This window comes from Staurois parvus, unplaced genomic scaffold, assembly GCF_062004578.1.
Source record: "Staurois parvus isolate SC_StPar_1 unplaced genomic scaffold, SC_StPar_1.0 ptg000426l, whole genome shotgun sequence".
Classification (NCBI taxonomy): Eukaryota; Metazoa; Chordata; class Amphibia; order Anura; family Ranidae; genus Staurois; species Staurois parvus.
In genome coordinates this window covers 2,349,907-2,371,547 of record NW_028318222.1, presented here as the reverse complement: position 1 = coordinate 2,371,547, position 21,641 = coordinate 2,349,907, and the positions used below count along the sequence as shown (strand labels likewise).

Below are 21,641 nucleotides of genomic sequence, written 5' to 3'. Positions count from 1 at the left end.
CTGCCGTTGTGGCCATTGTCATTTTTCTATGCTTTTTAGATACATGCTTCGTCTGTGAGTATGTTTTTATTATTCTTTCACTCCTACAATAAACCTTGGATAATGCACTAGGTGTGTGCGCCACCTGTTTTCTCTCTACATCTAAATGCTGTACGGATCTAAATGCGTTTACTTGCGAGTACCTTAGGTGTGCATTTCACACAAGATCTTTTATTAGCTCTGCCATCAAGAACTGTATCCCATGCAGATTTCGTGTGAATGAGGCCTAACGCACAAACTCTTGTCCCTTGCCAATTTATCAGTGCAATGTTTCCAGCCGTGTTATGGCCGTGTGATTGAGGCCTTACTCCAGCACCACAGTATATCTAAATACAGCCATTTGTGTCTATGTGTCTTTGTTTGCTGCATTCAGGGGTTAAAAAAAAAAGGCCCCATACCTGCGTTTGGAGCATAATTCACACGCAAACGCACATACATGTGCATTTATGCATGTAAATTGATTCCATTGGCTGGAATACATGTGTTCTCCCCAATAGAATGCATTTACACTTGTATGCTTCCAAACGCATGCAAATATTAGACATTTTCCTGTCATGTTCTGAGAGGAAAAATGCAGCATGTATGGGGCCTTGGTGACTACAGCCATTATATCGCTGGCTACAAGTCGCTGTAAATCGCTGGTGGTGGTGACATCACTGCCACAAAGTGACCAGCAGCACATGTATGTGTTGGAACTTCTTATGTGGGGGGACTTATTGGTGAAGAGTGAGGAGTACTGGAGACAAGGACCGTACAAGCAGCTTTTATTGGTATACGTGGACGACATTCTACACATATCACGATAGTCCGCCCTCTGTCATCTCTGTCACATCGCAGGCTGAAGCTGAAAGACACAACCTGAGGTACTAGCGCCAGCCCGCCCTCCTCCGGTCACATGACGCCTGCCCCCCGCCCACTCCTCCTCCTTCAGTCACAGTCCGCTGTGTGGCGAGGCCGGAGCTGAGGCTGAGATTGTGCCCGGCGGGCGGGCTGGACGGACAGCCGGGAGGGATGCGGGACGCCATGGCGGCGGCGTTCACTGGGCTGCAGCGGCTCTCCCACTCCCTGCAGGACCCGGAGAAGGTGGCCGCCTTCCAGCGGCTGTGCGGGGTGCAGAGGGCGCCCGAGGAGGAGAAGAAGACGGACTGTCATCCCAATGGGGTGGGGAACGGTACTGCCTCCCAGCGGCGGGGTGAGGAGAAGCAGGCGCAGCGGCGGAACTCCTTGACCGGGGAGGAGGGTCAGAACTTCATCATCCGGAACCGGCTCCTCTATTACCTCTTCTCCATCGGCACCGAGCTGGGCAACGAGCTCTTCTACATCTCCTTCTTCCCGTTCTGGATCTGGAATGTGGACCCGTACGTGGGCCGGAGGGTGATCGTCATCTGGGTGTGGGTGATGTACCTGGGCCAGTGTACCAAGGATGTCATCCGCCTGCCCCGACCCCCCTCCCCGCCCGTCATCAAGATGGAGGTCTTCTACAACTCCGAGTACGGCATGCCCTCCACACATGCCATGTCCGGCACCGCCATCCCCCTCTCCCTCCTCATCCTCTCCCTCGGACGGTGGCAGGTAAGACCGGGGCCCACATACACCACCAGGGGCCACATCCACCACCATATTCATAGAGAGAACAGGGGCCAAAGCACCATCAGGGGCCACACCCCCCTCTCCCTCTTCCTTCTTACCCTCAGACGGTGGCAGGTAAGACAGAGGGCCCCGCCACCACCACGGGGGCCACATCCCCAACCATATTCATAGAGAAATCGGGCCACATCCCCAACCATGTTCATAGAGAGATCAGGGGCCACATCCACCACCCTCTTCATAGAGAGAACAGGGGCCACATCCATCACCCTCTTCATAGAGAGAACAGGGCCAAAGCACCAACAGTGGCCACATCCCCCTCTCCTTCTCACCCTCGGACGGTGGCAGGTAAGACGGGGAGGCCTGCTGCCGCCACCACGGGAGGTGGGGGGGACACATCATCTACCCTATCCATAGGGAGACCAGGGGCCACATCCCCGACCATATTCATAGAGAGACTAGGGGCCAAAGCACCATCAGGGGCCACATCCCCCTCTCCCTCCTCCTTACCCTCAGACGGTGGCAGGTAAGACGGGGAGGTCTGCCGCCGCCACCATGGGAGGCGGGAGGCCACATCCTCCACCCTATCCATAGGGAGACCGGGGGCCACAACCTCCACCCTATCCATAGGCAGACTAGGGGCCACATCCCCAACCATATTCATAGAGAGACTAGGGGCCACATCCCCACCCATATTCATAGAGAGACTAGGGGCCACATCCCCCTCTCCTTCCTCCTTCTCACCCTTGTTACAATGGCAGGTAAGACCAGGGGCCACATCCCCAACCATATTCATAGAGAGATAAGGGGCCATCCCCCTCTCCCTCCTCCTCAGAGTGTGGCAGATAAGACCGGGGGCCACATCCACTCTCCCTCCTCTTCCTCACCCTGGGACAATGGAAGGTAAGACTGGGGACACATCCCCCACCACCGGCAGCCACCTCCCCAGCCCTATCCATAGAGAGACCAGGGGCTACATCCACTACCAGGGGTCACATCCCCAGCCCTATCCATAGAGAGACCAGGGGTCACATCCCCAACCCTTTCCCTACGGAGATCAGAGGACACATCCCCCTCTCCCTCATCCTCGGACGGTGGCAGGAAAGCTACATTCCCCCACAGGAGGCCACATCCCCCACCCTATCGATAGGGAGACTAGGGGTCACATCCACCACCAGGGGACACATTCCCCCCCCTCCTCACCCTGGGATGGTGGAAGGTAAGACCAGCGATACATCCACCGCGGGGGGCCACATCCCCCTCTCCCTGCTTACCTTGGGATGGTGGCAGGTAAGAACGGGGGACACCGCACTATCATGGGCTATAGCACAAATCCTATCCATAGGGAGACCAGGGGCCACATCCACTACCTTAAGATAAGGGCCACATCCCCAACCCTCTCTATAGGGAGACCAGGGCCAACATGCTCTCCCCTATCCTTCGAGAGACCAGATGCCATATCCCCAACCATAGGGAGATAATAGGGGGCCACATCCCCTCCCATATCCATAGGGAGACAAGGAGCCACATCACCAACCATAGGGGCTGTATTCCCAATCTCGTAGGGGGAGGATAAAGGGCCCCATCACCAACCCTGTCGATAGGGAGTCCAGAGGCCACATTCCCCACCACCCATCTTATAATAAGGGGCCACATCCCCATCCATAGAAAGATATGAGCAACATCCTCACCTACAGTTCTGTCATAAGGGGCCACATCCTTTCCCCTATCCATGGGTAGACAAGAAACACTCCCCCAAATCCTATCATAAGTGACCATGTCCCATCCCTAGGGAGATAAAGGGCCAAATCCTATCCCTTGGAAGGTAATTGGCCACATCACCACTCCCAGTTCTTTCCCTAGGGAGAGAGAGACCACGTCTCTGGCCTTGACCAGAGCTTATAGTGGTCCTCCACCCGGGGGGTCACCTATGTGTGTTAAGAAAAAAGGGGTCACGTCCCAGCCCTCAACCCTATCTCTGTGCTGATAACAAGGGGCCACATCGCCATCTTCAGTCCTATATCTAGGGAGATAAGAAGGAACCACATACCCCCCCACCTCCCCCAAACAGCTTCTAGAGGTCCTGCACTCTGGTGTCACCAATGTTTGTTGTTTTAAAGAAGGGGCCATATCTCCACCCTGACCAGAGGTTCTCCACTCGGGGCACTCGTGTATATTATAAGACGGCTCCACATGTCCATGCTGACCAGAGCTTCTAGTGGTTTTCTATTCAGGTGGTCACCTTTGTGTGTTAGAAGTAGAGGCTACATCTCCATCCTGACCAGAGCTATGAAATCTCTAGAGTTTCTTCACTCAGGGGGCCCCCTGTGTGTGTTTTTATAGATTCAGAATCTTTAGACCTGGGTAGTTAAGGGGGCACATCTTCACCCTGACCCAAACCTTGAGTTCTTGCAAAATCTTTCCGGGGTCACCTACGTTTATTAGAATAAACCACATGTCCATTCTGACAGAACTTCTAGAGGTCCTCCACTCATGAGGATGTGACCACATCCTCATCTGAGCGATGAGTTCTTCTGGAGTTTCATCACATAGAAGACACCTTAGTGTGTTTTGTAGATTGATAATCTTCGATCTGGGCAGATGGTGGATATGAAGGTGCTGGATCTCTGCCTGATCTAAGCTATGGGATCTTCGAGAAATAAATAGAATCATCTGCTCCAGAGCTTCTCTCTGTTAACGTTTGTACATAGCCTGTTAAACATTTTGGAAAGTTAAAGGTAGAGAAATGCATTAAAGTAGAACATTTGGTGCCTTATTAACTGGGTTTTGTTGGAGGGCATGCAGTATATAAAGGGAGATCCAAGTTTGACCCTTCTCCATGGCCCTAGTTTATCTAAAGCTGGCATTGGGTAGGAAGGTGCCAGATCTTCCTTCTCATCAGAACTGTGTGAGCTTTTTCCAGCCAAGAGACACCTATGTGTTATTACAGAGTCTGTACCGGGGTTCTGATCTTTCTTCTGATTTTAACTTTATGACCCTCCTGAAGAACCAATTTTAATTTTTTTTTTACCTTTTTTGTGGGTCTACCATCCAGTCTGCATTATGTGAGTTTGGAGTAGTTTTAGCTTTGGGGTACTTTTGTAGATTAGTGCAAATGAGTATCAAGCTGAGAATTTGATGACGGCGCAGAGTTCCATCAGTCAAGGAACATCTACGTATGTTGTTGGAATTTCAGAGTATCAGTTCAGAATCTCTGTCCTAGGCAGGTAAGAAGGTGACAGTTCTTCATCCTGAAAACAATGTGCATGTATGGAAGGTGCGCCAGACCGAAAGATAAGTCTAGTGTTCCTTTCATATATGCACGTGGTTTTCTGGTGACCTGTTGGGGAACCCACTGGAGGGTAGTCTTGTCTGTTGTGAGTGGCCTAACCTGAGCCAGTGGGCTCTTAGAATGTTTTTTTTTTTTTTAACTACCTTGTTTAAACCCATAAAGTCCCAGCACCTTTTGGAGGCCCTTTTTTCTGTTGGAGTTCCTCATTCTGATCTGTGATTTTCTGCAGTTCATTCAGTCACTCATGTATGTTTGGTAAGGTTCAAAATCTTTTTTAATGTTTTATGGCAGATGAGAAGGGTGCCTCTGGGATACCTTTATAATCTGGACTATGTTTTCCTCCAGAGTTCTTTATCTCAAGGGCATTTTTAATGGTGAAAATCTTAGCCCTGGGCAGATGAAATTCAGTTCCTTAAAGTGCTAATAATCTACTCCAGCAAGCATAGTGCAGGCAATCTGGTTGTATTTCAGGGAACCTACTAGTATGTTTTGTGGACAGTGTGGGAAAAAATCCAATGCAAATCTGGCGTGAGTATATAAGTATCAACAAAGAGACTGCCAGAAACATTTGATCAAGGCAATAAAAATGACATCCAACAGCAGTCGCTACGTTGCAATGTATCACACTGTTCCTTTTTTTTTTTTTTTTAAATCTTTATTGAATTGTGACAATGTGACATTTAATAACTGTGTAACTAAAGCCATTGGCTGCAAGCGATGATCAGATGCAGAGTGGATTATGGTTTTCCAACATGGCCGTTTGTCAGAAGCCTGTCAGGCTTGTCATGGGCTGAAAGTGGGCCAGTCCCTGCCGAACCAACTGATTTGGGCCAGTTTTTAGCCCATATGTACAAGGCTTTAAGCTGGGCATAGATGGTTCGAACCATGATTGGGCAGGCTGAATGTACCCAAGCTGATTGATCAATCAACTTTGGTTTAGCCAGCCTGCCAGGTTTTACATGTGATTATTGCTAGCTAGCCGCTAGCAGTAGTCGCTGTGTTCTCCCATTGGTCGCAGGAAAGAAAATTGCACAATGTCTATGGCAGTATTTGTAATGCAAGCCTTCATCAGCAGACTCATAAATACAATGCACTCACTGTCTGGCTGATATCTTATCTCCGTGGCTAAAGTTTCAAATTGAATGTTCTTATTGCAGGGCCAGCTCAGCTGTTTGCCTTGTAATTCAGTGACACATGCCTGTTTATTGGTGTGTTTTGCTTTGTATGGCAGTTTTCCTTGTAGTTGATTAAAGTTTAATGGGCAAGTACATTTTTTTTTTTTTTTAATACATTATAAAGACAAAATACCACAACGTATCTTGGAAACATTTTAAACCGGTCTCGGAGCCTCTGGGGAGTCACACGTTTTTGTCCTGGCCAGTATGTTTAATGTAAATATAAAATATTTTAGAATAAAGTGCAAATTAAAGCTGGCCATAGATTTATTATTACTACAGGTTCTTATATAGCGCCATCAATTTACGTAGCTCTTTACATATATATTGTACATTCACATCAGTCCCTAACCCTCGAGGGGTGTACAATCTAAGGTCCCTAACTTACATTCATATACTAGGGCCAATTTAGACAAGAGCCAGTTAACTTGCCAGCATGTTTTTGGAGTACCACACAGGCACATGGAGAACATGCAAACTCCAGGCAGGTGGTGCCATGGTTGGGATTCGAACCGACAACCCTAGTACTGCCAAGCGGAAACGCTATCCATTTAGCCACTGAAATTCGTCTGGTTAAGCAGGGTCCAGCCAAATTTCAATTCATTTATGACTGTTCCCACAAAAGGGAATGTTGGGTAAACATTTGTCGATCAAGTGCTGCAGACGATGATCAATGTAATCTCGCAGCAGAGGAGTCCCTCTGTCAGAATATGATGACACAGTGGGTAGGATTCCTCCATCCAACTTGCTTGTGTGGATGGGGTAATCCACTTGCTTTTTCCAATCAGCCCGCTGGTTGATTGAATAAAATGAACTGTCTTTGGCCAGCATTGGGGCTCATTCACACACGCTCAGTCTGTGCTTACAGCGAGTTGCTTACAGACAACCTATATCCGTGAATGGAAGTGCCTTAGACAGACTCATCCGCACAGCCAAGTTTGACAGGTGCACTGACGCCGATGCACAGACTTTGTGTTGATCTGTGCACCCATCCCTGCTTGCCTATCAAACTCTGCTGTGTTGGTGAGTCTACATCAATTGGCTTTCATTCACTTATGTAGGCTACCTGCACGCAGGTCACTACAAATACAAACCGCTTCTCATGCTATACTAGGATGAGCGCCCGTGTGAATGAGCCCTAAAAAATAATTCTTTAGCTTCCCTGAATGTTCTTTGTTGAAGTCTCTTATTTTCAGTACTGCATGTGCAATGAGACAGTTGATGAATGCTCACAAAAACAAGTATTTGGTGGAAAATTTGACCACTTGCCCTCCTTAGGATTTACCCCACTTCCTAACCAGGCTATCTTTTGCGATATGGTGCAGCGCTACTTAAACTGACAATTGCACGGTCATGCAACGCTGCACCCAAATGAAATTTACGTTGTTATTTTAACCCACAAATGGCTTTCTTTTGGTGGTATTTGATCGCCTGTGCATTTTTAATTTTTTACGCCATAAAAAAAAAAGACGAACAATTTTGAGAAAAAAAAACAATGTTTTTGAATTTTTGCTATTAAACATGTCCATTAAAAAAAAATTAAAAAATCAAATTTCCTCATAAATTTAGGCCAAAATGTTTTCTGCTACGTGTCTTTACTAAAAAAAAAAAATAATCCCAATACGTGTAAATTAATTTGTTTACGTGAAAGTTATAGCATCTACAAATGGCGGTATATATACTGGAATTTTTATTTTCCTTTCTACTAGTAATGGTGGCGATCAGTGACTTATAGCTGGACTACAGCAGGCATTTTGACGCTGGGGGGGAACGGACTTGGTGTTTTTGACATCCCCAGTGACACCAATACAGTGATCAGTGCTAATAAAAGCACTGATACTGTACTAACTGCACTGGGCAGGAAGGGGTTAACATGTGGGGCAATCAAAGGATTAACTGTGTGCTGTTTCACATTATGTGCTGTGTGTGTGCTTTACACTGTAAGCACACTGCTTTGTATGGCTCTGCTATGCAGAGCCATACAAAGCAGTGTGTAGGCGCTGACGGGAGAGATCTGTATTGTCCTGGTGATACAGTCGAGGCCACCAATGGTGGCGTGGGTGGGTAGGGATATGACTCTACTATACAAAGCAGTGTGCAGGAGCTGACAGGGGAGAGATCTGTGTTGTTTATACACAGGTCTCTCCCCCATGGGTAATACTCTGCGATCACCGGGTGCCGGCGAGTGATCACCGGCTGAGACCCTGAGATTGACAGCCGAGGCCTCAAATGGCAGCTCGCGCGCTCCCCCCTACCAGGAAATGCAAAATCACGTGCATATATATGTGATTTTGCGCAACCCTGCCGCCCTGTTACAGTATTTCTGCTGTAGGGTGGAGGGGAAGGGGTTAGTATTAGTGAATTGTTTATTTTGATAATGTAAAGGCCAACTCCAGTGTAATTTTTTTTGTTTTAAATCTGAACTCCAGGGAAAGGAGAATACCTTTATAGTGGGGCTCTCCTGCACTGCAAGGGTTAAATATTTCTAGAAGTTCCTTCTTCCATATGATTGGTCCTCTTTTTGAGGTTAAACTTTACCTTTTTTAACCATTTCTGAGTTTTTGCCTTCAGGATGGTCATTATTTTCAGCCTGTTTGACTTGATTATTATTAAGGATTATCTAAGTCTGTACCCTTAGGCTCTCTCCAAACTTTGTCAGCATTTCAAATCTCACTTCCAGTTATGCATTTTTGTCATACTGGTTGAACTTGCTCATCATTTTTATGTAAGGTGTCATACTTGCATAAATTGTAAAATAGAAGATATTGCTGTCCTGCTCAGAAGCCTTGTAACACAGCGGCTGGTGTGTGGTGTGGCGAAGATCAGCACAGTGATGATGCCCTGAGCTTGGCACATTGCTACGGTTTTTGTTTTTTTAATGAACTTTGAGATCTCACAGAACATCTCAAAGTTCAGTTGCACAGTGCAAGGCAGTGGATTGCTTTGCACTGAACTAAAAGAAACTGAAAAAAAGTACTGCATGCAATACTTTTTTCCAAGCGCACCGCGCCCGCATACCACCACAAGGCAGTGGTGTGAACCAGGCGCATAGGAGAAGAGGCGTTTTGCCTTGTGCATGCAGTGGGACTGCGCTGGAATAGCTGCCCAATGCAGTCTCCCCGCATGTTGTGTGGGAATCTTTGTGACATTACCTCTTCCTATTGCAGTTGTGTTTCTCAACTATTATGCAATGTCCATGATTGTGCACGTGCTCTTAGATCTCAGAATGTGGGTGTAGGTGCATGCTATATAAACAGTTTGCTATGGGGAATTCAAGTGTCCATTGTACTCATTATGTTGGTGACTATTGGATGCAGTCATGTGTACCTGTAGCATTAGGGTGTTTCCAGCAATTAGAAGTAAAAGCGACACTCATTCTCCCTAAAGACTAAATGTGCTGTGGTTGACACCTTACATATTGGAACTGCTAAAGTGCACCTGTATATTTGTAACAATAGAAGGGTAGGTAAGGGTGGCACTGTTCCTATTTCACAGTTGAGTGACGTGACCCAAGTTTACCCCCTAAGCCTCTCTTTGGATCATGGTCAAGCATTCATTTTTTTCTTTTACCTACCCATAGCAAGAACTGAGGTTCATCGCTCCCAGCAACGTTACTAGGGCTGTAAAATTGTTGTGGGGCAGTTTGTTGTTTGGTCAGTTTTTATTTATGTACTAAATTATATTGTAATCTGCCCTTAAGTTGTAAAAGTGCTGTGTAAGCTGTCAGCGCTATGGGCAGCACAGTGGCTAAATGGTTACCACTTCCGCCTGGCAGTACTAGGGTCGTTGGTTTGAATCCCAGCCACGGCACCTCCTGCCTGGAGTTTGCATGTTCTCCCTGTGCCTGCGTGGGTTTCCTCTGGGTACTCCGGTTTCCTCCCACACTCCAAAGACATGCTGGTAGGTTAATCGGATCCTGTCTAAATTGGCCCTTGTATATGAATGTGAGTTAGGGACCTTAGATTGTACACCCCTTGAGGGTTAGGGACTGATGTGAATGTACAATATATATGTAAAGCACTGTGTAAATTGACGGCGCAATACAAGTACCTGAAATAAATAATAGTAATGTAGGCACATACCCCACCCCCTGGAATACATATGTAAACTGCTTCATCCTTGCACAGTATTTGATTCTTGGGAGTCATGGCAGCAGCACTGGTTTGCTTGGAAAAAATTGTATGCCTGTTAAGTTAAACAGGAGTTCGGTAGTGCAGCCGAGAGGGCTGACAACACTGATTGGAATTTAAGTGCAGCAATGCTACTGTGTTGTCAGACAAAACAGGAAGTTAGGGGCATACTGGATTTCTGGTGTATCAATAGACCTATTCCTGGTGTATTTTAAAGAAGAAAAATATGGAATACTGTCCATTGATTGCAGAAATATTTTTTTTTTTGCCCATACATACTTTAAAGAGAATCTGAACTGTGAAAGCTGCCAAGAAGAGACCAGCAGAAGACAAAGGACAAGTCGGGGCGGTGTATAGTTTAAAGCATTTGCTTTTTTGGGGGGGGGGGGGGGGTAAATAACAATACTTACTTGCTGTGTGCAGTGGTTTTGCACAGTGCAGCCCAGATCCTCCTTTTCTCGGGTCCCTCACTAGGGTTCCTGGCTCCTCCGTTCTGAGCAGGTGTGTTCCCGAGCTGCTGCTCTGTGTGTCCATTCACACACGGAGCTGCGACTTGGCCCCGCCCCCGGCTGTGATTGACAGCAGTGGCAGCCAATGGCTCCACTTGCTGTCTTCGCCAATGTGGAGGCAGAGACCTGGGACAGCCGAGGCTGTTGTGCACTTTGATGGATCGCGATGGGGCCTCAGGTAAGTACTGAAAGGGCTGGGGGGCACTGCTTGCCAACAAGGTTTTTTACCTTCAGGCATAGAATGGTAAAAAACCTTGAGCCTTTACAACCACTTTAAGTGCAGCTGATCTTTCCCAACGCAATTACTCTGACAGCTCAGTGAACAACCTGGAGCGATCAACAGCTCCTTGTTAGTCCACCGTGCATGAATGACGCGACTGGCCGCGTAGTTTTTTTTTTTTTTTTTTTTTTTTTAATTGCAACAGGAGAAGTTCCCTGCTCGCTGTGAAAACAGGGACTTGGGTGGGACTCGTGCATTTTAACATGTTACACCCTGAATATGGGTGTAATATGTTTCAAAAGGTGAACTTATCCTTTTAAAGCAGAACTCCAGGCAAACACTTGTTTACATGTCCTTGTTGCTTGTTATTTCCTACCTTCACTGAATGTGATCGTGAGTTCCTACCTTCACTGAATGTGATCGTGAGTTCCTACCTTCACTGAATGTGATCGTGGGTTCCTACCTTCACTGAATGTGATCGTGGGTTCCTACCTTCACTGAATGTGATCGTGGGTTCCTACCTTCACTGAATGTGATCGTGGGTTCCTACCTTCACTGAATGTGATCGTGGGTTCCTACCTTCACTGAATGTGATCGTGGGTTCCTACCTTCACTGAATGTGATCGTGGGTTCCTACCTTCACTGAATGTGATCGTGGGTTCCTACCTTCACTGAATGTGATCGTGAGTTCCTACCTTCACTGAATGTGATCGTGGGTTCCTACCTTCACTGAATGTGATCGTGGGTTCCTACCTTCACTGAATGTGATCGTGGGTTCCTACCTTCACTGAATGTGATCGTGGGTTCCTACCTTCACTGAATGTGATCGTGGGTTCCTACCTTCACTGAATGTGATCGTGGGTTCCTACCTTCACTGAATGTGATCGTGGGTTCCTACCTTCACTGAATGTGATCGTGGGTTCCTACCTTCACTGAATGTGATCGTGGGTTCCTACCTTCACTGAATGTGATCGTGGGTTCCTACCTTCACTGAATGTGTGCTCGTGGGTTCCTACCTTCACTGAATGTGTGCTCGTGGGTTCCTACCTTCACTGAATGTGTGCTCGTGGGTTCCTACCTTCACTGAATGTGTGACCGTGGGTTCCTACCTTCACTGAATGTGTGACCGTGGGTTCCTACCTTCACTGAATGTGTGACCGTGGGTTCCTACCTTCACTGAATGTGTGACCGTGGGTTCCTACCTTCACTGACTGTGTGACCGTGAGTTCCTACCTTCACTGACTGTGTGACCGTGAGTTCCTACCTTCACTGACTGTGTGACCGTGAGTTCCTACCTTCACTGACTGTGTGACCGTGAGTTCCTACCTTCACTGACTGTGTGACCGTGAGTTCCTACCTTCACTGACTGTGTGACCGTGAGTTCCTACCTTCACTGACTGTGTGACCGTGAGTTCCTACCTTCACTGACTGTGTGACCGTGAGTTCCTACCTTCACTGACTGTGTGACCGTGAGTTCCTACCTTCACTGACTGTGTGACCGTGAGTTCCTACCTTCACTGACTGTGTGACCGTGAGTTCCTACCTTCACTGACTGTGTGACCGTGAGTTCCTACCTTCACTGACTATGTGATCCATCTTTTGGTTCACTCAGTAGTTGCTCTAAAATATCCTATTCATTTTCAAATCAAACTGATAATTCTCTTTGATTTCCTGTTTGTGAGATCGGTGGCTGCTATACCCCCTATTCCCCCAGCCACTGGTCATGGCACATCCCTTCTGTAGTTCTTTCTCCTGGAAGCAGTGATGTAATTCAGCCCCACTTGCAGTGGTGGGCAGACTGAGACTGACACATTCAACATGTACAAGCTAGTGTACCCACCCACAATCATTATAGTTCCCTGTGGTTGATGAAAACTGTAGTTTCCTTTTTACTGCAGAGAGAGGCGAGGATATGATGGAATCTCTGCTGTTGCACCTTCTCCTTGGCAGAGAAGATACTGCGGAATAGCAACAAAAAATTCAAAAGAAATGCATGTCTTACAAATTATGCACAGAGTTCCATGTTCATGAGGGAAATAAGTATTTGATCCCCTGCTGATTTTGAATGTATACTTATTTCTTATGTATACTTATTTACAAATACTTATTTCCCTTATAAACATGCAAAGCAGTGCATCATTTGTTAGACATGCATTTCTTTTGAATTTGTTGTTGCTATTCTGTCTCTCAGTGTTACAATACACCTACCATTCGATTTGTAGACTGATCATTTCTTTGTGAGTGGGCAAACATTCAAAATCGGCAGGGGATCGATAACTTATTTCCTTCACTGTATGTGTGCATGGACACATAGGATAACATGCTGGGGGGGTTTACTGGCTATAGGAAAAACATTAAAAGCAAAAACCAGCAGCTGTAAAAACGTGCAGTGTGCATGAGGACTTAATGGAACTTTTATTACCTGTTTAGTGTTTTGTATAGGGCGGGTGTCGGCAACCCGCGGCTCTTTTTCACCTTTCCTGCGGCTCCGGAGCACACTGCCCACCAGGTGACAGGCAATAGGGTCGGCAAGCCGCGGCTCTTTTAATGCAGATCTTCTGTGTGCTGGGCGCCCGCTGGCAAACATTGGCTGTCAGGATGTAGGCGGGGCAGCGTGACGAACTCCTCTCCTCTCACAGTCCGCCCTGAAGACCAGAACGGCGCGGGAACCCAGCGAGAGGAACGCGCGGAGCAAAGGTAAGTGAATTCACACAATATGGGGGATGAATTACTATAGGGGGGATGAATTACTATATGGGGGATGAATTACTATAGGGGGGATGAATTACTATATGGGGGATGAATTACTATAGGGGGGATGAATTACTATAGGGGGGATGAATTACTATATGGGGGATGTATTTTCAGTTTTAAAAATGTTTCTCTCAAAATAAATTTCAATCGTGGTTTTGGCGAGATTTGGCTCAGTCGAAAAAAAAGGTTGCCCACCACTGACCTAAGGCTATGACTGTGATTGTGACGATACACTGTGGCCCTGATTAACCCTTTGCTTACTGGGCCCTTAAACCCCCTTCATGACCAGAGCGTTTTTTGCAATATATGCAGTGTCGGATTTGTTTTAAATGTTGCAATGGTTTTGCGGCTCCCAGTCTTTTTTTCCCTCTCGGAAACGGGTCCAAGTGGCTCTTTATGTCTTAAAGGTTGCAGACCCCTGGTATAGGGGGTGTACTAATGGGTGATTTTTTTTTTTTTTTTCCCCCCTCCTATCCTGGAGTTTTTTAAGATGTCTAAAAAGGCCATTCCCTTTCAAGTGACATCATTATTGTTCTTGTGTTGCAAGAATTGATAAAATAGTCTTATCAAGCTGAGAATATTATGTTGCAAGCTGTGTATTTCAGAAAATGCTTTGCATTTCCACTTCAGCGGATATTACTTTTGACAGTCAGCAGATGAGGGAGATGAGATGTGTCACCCAGTGAACTTTAGTCATGACTGCCACATGGTTCAGTCTGTTTATAAAAGGATTTTTGTGTGAGCCCCAACTAGGAGGTGTAGTGTTCACCGTCCCTGGTCTTTCTATTGCATGTCATAAAAGTGTATGGAATTCTGATAGTGTGTTAAGTCATTGGCGTCTGCTTCATTCTGACCTTTACTGTATATTGTCATACTAGAACAACAGTGCTTTTGTTATTCTTGCTCTAGAAAAATGATTGGGAGGATGGCAGTTTTTCTTTTTTTAAAATTTTTTCTCAATAGTTACTCTGGATAACCTGGTTAGTCTGATCTGGTTTTTAAAAGGGTTTTCCAGATTTATGACTATTTACAACTCTGGATTCTAGTTTAGGTTGGTATTGGTGTGCACCATTCAGACCCCACCAGTCAGTTGTTGTCAGTAATTTACAAAACTGCTTGAGGCTGTTTGGCTACTTGGTGCTGCTCTGCATTTATCAAGGTGTTGCCAGAGCTACATCATTGTGAAAACAAACAATCAGCAGCTTAAAATAGAAGTTTTGGCAATACAACACCCCACTTTTTACATACTGCCTCCCCTCTGCTGCCCCATTGCACTGCATACAATTTAGCATAAATCAGTTTCTTTCAGGTACTTATATAGCGCCAGCATTTTATGCAGCGCTTTTACATGTATATTGTACATTCACATCAGTCCCTAACCCTCAAGGGGTGTACAATCTAAGGTCCTAACTCACGTTCATACATACACATACTAGGGCCAATTTAGACAGGAGCCAATTAACCTACCAGCATGTCTTTTGAGTGTGGAAGGAAACCGGAGTACCTGGAGGAAACCCACGCAGGCACAGGGAGAACTTGCAAACTCCAGACAGGAAGTTCTGTTGCTGGGATTTGAACCAACGACCCTAGTACTGCCAGGCGGAAGTGCTAACCATTTATCCACCGTGCTGCCCGATAGTTTAAATACCTTTTTTCTTTCCTAGTTTTTTTTTTTTTCCTATGTGGACACGTGACTGTAAAGCTCTGTCTCTTCTGTGGTGATGTGCGGCTGGCAGGAGGACACTCTTCCCGAACACCTAGCTTTGGATGCTGTTGAGTGAGGTCACTACTCTATTGGATTCATCCCTAGTGTCGGCCCAGCACATTACACAAACGAGTCAAGGCTTTGTGATCACATAAATAAGGGGGGAAAAGGCATTTAAATAGCAATTTAAACTGAAATTGGGGGAGGATGCTGGATCATTCTGCATGTTACGCTATAATTACAAGTGTAACATGTTCCAAAAGGTAAACCTGTCATTTAAGAGGTGAACTGGGAAGAGCTGATAATATTGGGGAGGACATTGGATTTCACTGGATTTATAGCAGGATCAGCGGTTACTTTTTTGCACTTGGTAACCAGAGATAATAAAACACTTAATTGGGGAGGAAATAAAAGTGCATTTTTAGGGTTTGCATACACTTCATATTCATTCAGTATGGACAGTTACTTTGTAGATCTGGAAGACTGCATTGGTCCAGAAGACTGCAACACTTTGCACATAGACAGGCAGGATAGGCCTACCATTCCCATTAAAGCCGGATAGTGTCTTGTGGTCTGTTGGGCAGCCTCTGCAGACAGTCCCTGGCTGCCCAATCTAGGAAGGAATATTGTTTGTTCATAATGGATTTTCCTAGAGGATTTTTTTGTTTACCAGAGTAACAGCCAGTAGCTTAGTGTCTCCTTGGTGTAGGACCAGTTTTTTTTTTTTTTTTTTCTGTGTGCTCCGTTCATACTTAAAGCCTAAGTGCAGCCCAAAAAAAAAATTAGCATAAGGTGCTTACTGTGAGCAGGATTGGTCCCTTTTGCTGATGCCTCTTTTTAGGTGAAACCCTCCTACGTCTATGTGCCCCCGTTCTTGCCACTGTAATCTTCTGGTGCGGTGGGGGTTAATAAAACTAAGGGACTAATCAACAGAGCCCACCCTTTCTGTAAAGCTCCATCATTCAAAAAAGCTGTACTGCAGCTTCTATGCTTGGAGGGGAAAACTTCTCATTCATCCACCCATCCTCCATTCATGGAACATGTGCTAAGAAGCTGTAATATGGCTTCTATGACTGGAGCAGCTGGGCTTTCTTGAGGAGTGCCAGTGACAGCCCTTTAATTGGAGTAGACAGAGGAGAAATCAGCATAAGGGACACATCCGGTTACTGGAAGTTAGCACCCTTGTGCTAACTTTACAGTCTAGTTTGTTTTTTGGGGGGGGGGGCTCTACTTAGGCTTTAAAAACAACCCGCGTGTGGGCTGCGGTGTGGAAATCTACAGCATGTCTGCATATTTCCATTTCACACTGTACTCTATCTCTGTGTTTCTATGCACCACAGCTCAGCTGTGGTGCAAAGAAATTAGTGAAATGTTACACTTTGACATTTTATTAAAGTTAAAAAAAAAAGACACGTAAACGGTGCTCTGCACTTTTAATAGCACACGGCCCACAAGGACTCATTCGCAAGGACATCACAATCTGTGTTTACAGAGAATTTTTCTTTTTTCTTAATGCAGCAGTATAGAAGTATTTGGGGCCCATTCACAGAGCTGACCCTGGCAGTGTATTGTTGTGTAGCAGAGTAAAATCTGTTACTTCTATGCATGTAAACATTTGTGCACCATTTACATGTGTGCAGTGTACACGGACCCCATTGACTCCTGCCAAGGGCTGAAGATTACATATCAACTGATTACATGTTAGTGATCTGCTGCAGTTGTGTGTTGTCCAGCATGACCTGATAACTCCTCAGTGTAGGTGATGTGTACATTCTCCAAGAAATTGCTGAGCCAATCACAATGCCCAGCCTGGCTCTCCTATCTCCTCTCATCTTATTATACAGCAATGCTAGTGCGGGGGATTCTCTGCCACTCTCGCTGTAATCAACACACTACCCTCCCTCTCTGCTCTCCATCCATGTGTGCCTGGAAACTCCCTTGTAGCACCACCCTCTGCCAAGCCCACGCTTTGAGTCATTCATGAGGTTGTGGGGAATGCACAGAATTACCTCAGCCTTCAGTTATTCAGAATCAGCCGAGGATATTCGGGGGGAGATGTAAACATCAATATTATGTAATCAGCGGAGATAGCTATTAGGGTATGTTTGTATACATGTAAATATTACCACAAACATTACATTTGTACAGCTTTTTACACATCTTGCTACCAGCATGATCCTGCTTATATCAATATGGCCGTGTGAATGAGGCCTAAATGATATCAAAAAGTAAATACACACTGCTGTTCCCTTTCATTATTATGTTAGTTTATAAGCAGAGACAGCTGGGAAATGACAGGTCCCAGCAGCACCATTTCTTTCCCCTCGGTTATTCTTCAGAAAGGAGACCCATTGTTTATTGTGCTTCTTTTCATAAAGAGAACCCAGGACTGTGCGTTGACAGATGCTTTTTGATTATATACTGGCTGTTTGCTGACTTTTTTCATGTGGGGTTTGGCAAACACAATAATCCATATTCAAACATTCTCATGACAGTTTGGTTGTTCAGAGAAAAATTAATTCAGCTCATCAAACTGTAAAATACAGTGATTAGATATGGTGTGCTCGTTTTGCATTGCGGAGTACAGTTTGCTTTCCAAGTTGGCGTTAGCATACAGCCAGAATACCAGAAGATAAATGAATACAGCTGACAATGCAGATCATTTACAAAAGGTTTAAAGTTTGGATTTAGGCTCCATGTACACGCGACACTTCTGAACGATGGAAGCTGACTGCTGGAAAACGTAGGTTAAACACTGTCTGTTTAGCTGCGTTTGCATACCGCGTTTATTTCAGGTACTTCTATAGCGCCGTCAATTTGCGCAGCACTTTACATATATATTGTACATTCACATCAGTCCCTAACCCTCAAGGGGTGCACAATCTAAAGTCCCTAACTCACATTCATACATACACATACTAGGGACAATTTAGACAGGAGCCAATTCACCTACCAGCATGTCTTTGGAGTGTGAGAGGAAACCGGATTACCCAGATGAGCATTTGCATTTAGAAGCATTTTTTTTTTTTTTTAAATAACCTCAGGACACCTTCCCAAATGCCCAGAATGCACTGAAAAACAGTAAAAAATTAACTATTTCAGACATTTTGAGAGAAATAGAGCAGAAGCAGAGAGAGCAGTATTTGTTGAGCTTACCTGTCTTTTTTTTTTTTTTTTGTACCAGGTCCATTTGAGTACCGGGAAAACGCTTTGCATGCATTTTTCATGATGAAAAAAGGCTCTGGACAGCATCTGGAAATGGAAGAGTTAAAAAAAATGTAAACTGCAAATATTTATAAATGCGGTTAGCCGCGTTTTACAAGCATTTGGCGTTTGAAACGCTGATAAAATCTACTCCTGAACGCAAGTTTTCTGCGTTCAAAAAAAGACTGTAAACTCAACTGCCTGTAAACTACGATGTGTACATGGACACATAGGAAAACATTAGGGAGAGTTCAGGGGCTGCTGAAAAAAATAAAACCTGAGTTTATCAGCTGCAGTGTACATGAGCTCTAATTTTGAACTTTACCCAGCTGATACAATGTTAATAGCCTGCAGAAGAGCCAGCATTGATACAGCCTCACTTGATCTTATATTGTGACTTTTCCGGGCTTGAAAATCATTGTAACAACAATCAGTGTGTATGAAAAAAAAAATCCCTGATCACCCCCCAGAGTAGTACAATGTTACTGTGGTGAAACTGAACTACTCTAATAAAAGTATATGTAAAAAAAAAAAAAAAAAAATTGATTAAAGTTGATTCATTCACAGAACTCTGTGAATGAATGACTCAGCCCTGTGGCCGGGGCCCCACACAGCCACACTGTTTTCAGATAGTGAAAGCGGGTGTGGGGAAAAGATCTCTACCTGCTGTCACAGAGGGCTCAGATCAGGAAGTGAAGGTAACATAAAATGTTCCCAAAGGTGAGCTTATCCTTTAAAGGGTCAGGACCTCAGAAGGGACCTACTCTCTTTGGTCAATGTCAGACTAAAGGAAGTCCAGTAGACTAAATATGGAAACACCTATAAAGTGACACTAAACCTTTTTCTCCAAAAATAAACCATACATATCTACTACTTAACCTCCTTAGCAGTCTGATTATTTCAGTATTTCTATGCTCAAAGTGGTACATTTTTTTTGCATGGAAATATGTTTTTATTGTGGGGCCTGTAATTCTTAGGAATAACTCGCTGAAATCTGTCCGAACAAGAGTCTAGTAAACATCCCGGGTATGATAAAATTTGAAACACGAAATCATAAATTATAATATTATAAATAATCATAAAAAATATCACTTTAACTCAATAATATAATCAAACCAAAAACACTAAAATTTGAAATATAGCGCCAAGTTCGCACATCACTGAGCAAAGTCACAAAATCGTTTTCAGCGACTGACGAATTTCCCCACGAATCATTATCACTCAATTCTGCAAGTGGTTCTAATTTACTATGGCTGTTCTCTAGCTGGTCTAAAACCGCTTTTGACCTAAAGGGACGCTTTTTGGACGCCATGGACGTTTCTCAGTTTCCAGGCAGAAAGAACAGTAAAAATGCAGGCAGGGCACAGGACAAAGCACTTGGGACAAAATGTATGTGAAATGCTTTGATACAGTAATATAAAACTCAGTTTTTAGTGTATTGAGTGTCACATTTTACATTTTCAAATTTCCCGCTGGTTCTGTCCCCCGTACGTCCTGACACGCAGGGAACGGAAACCGGAAGACGGATGTCGGCATCAGCCGGAGGACATGGCCGGGGACGCTGCACGGGGGGACATCGCGGGAGCGCAGGACAAGGTAAGTGCTGGAGGGATCCCTGAGCAACGCTGCAGGGTATTCCCGAGTGTAGCTCGGGGTTACCGCTTCTGGTACTGAAAGTTTACCCCGAGCTACACTTGGGAATACCGCCAAGGGGGCTAATGGCCCTTTTTTCAATTTTTCACAAAATTGTTTTACTGTGTTTTGTCTACCTCCCTTGTAACATCCTCTGTGATCTCTCGAACCTCTCATTTTCCTCACTGTTTGAAATGAGCAGTTCAGACTAGTTGCAGTCACCTGCACTGCTGTATGGACACTACAGATCCCATAGTATGTCTCAGGAGTGAGTAAAAGAGGGTGACTATGTTTCTACATACAGTGGGACCATGGAGAATGATTGTAACCACTTTCTAACAGGAAGTCCAGGTTACGACAACAAAAAAGGCATTTGGAGGAGGTTGAGAGTGGTAGATGAAACTTTTTTAAATAAGAATACATACTTCAATATATATATATATATATTAACCAACCAGAGTTCACGGTCACTTTAACGTTTTCTGTACAAGTTCCTGTTCATGTACACAGAAGCCTAGGTGGTGACCAAGGCCTGTCCGTTTTTGTCTGTGTAGTTCAGAGTCACTTATTAAACACTTTGATCATTGTGCCTGCAGCGTACATGGGTGCTTCACCTGGCAGCCAAAAGCAGTACAGCACATTTGAAAATAATTTGTGCTACATTGGACCGTTAATGTAGAACTCCAGGCAAAAACTTCTTTACATGTCCTTGTTGCTGATTTCCTACCTTCACTGATTGGTCATCTATCGTCTGGTTCACTCAGTAGTTGCTCAGAAATCGCCTATTCACTTTCAGATCAAACCGTTCTCTTCGGTTTCCCGTTTGTAAGACTGGTGGCTGCTATGCCTCCTATTCCCCCAGCCTTGGCACATCTTGGCACATCATTTTTTTAATTCCTTCTCCAGAAAGCAGTTATGTAATTCAGCCCCACTTGCAGTGGTGGGCAGACCGAGACGGACACATTCAACATGTACAGGCCTAGTGTACCCACCCACATTCATTATAGTTCCCTGTGGTTGATGGGAACTTTAGTTTCCTTTTACTGCAGAGAGAGGAGAGGATATGATGTAGTCCCGGCTGTCACACCTCCTCCTTGGCAGAGCAGATGCTGTTATCTTTTGAATTACAGAGATGAGGTCATGAACATTCATTTAGACTTTTCTCCTAATTGCTCATGCACACGGGGCATTTTAATAATTCTGGTCATGCACACGGGGCATTTTAATACTTCTGGTCATGCACACGGGGCATTTTAATACTTCTGGTCATGCACACGGGGCATTTTAATACTTCTGGTCATGCACACGGGGCATTTTAATACTTCTGGTCATGCACACGGGGCATTTTAATACTTCTGGTCATGCACACGGGGCATTTTAATATTTCTGGTCAT

The 21,641-nt window shown here is 45.1% G+C and overlaps 1 protein-coding gene across 1 annotated transcript in view; it reads left to right on the top strand.

Moving 5' to 3' along the window:
* Window positions 1–955: 955 nt before the first annotated feature.
* The window catches only part of SGPP1 (sphingosine-1-phosphate phosphatase 1), a 41,027-nt gene continuing 20,341 nt past the window's right edge, over window positions 956–21,641 (top strand). The window contains exon 1 of the mRNA XM_089687494.1: window positions 956–1,611. Coding sequence (XP_089543620.1) covers window positions 1,051–1,611 — 561 coding nt within the window. The 5' untranslated portion in view covers window positions 956–1,050. The remainder of the gene's footprint in view (window positions 1,612–21,641) is intronic.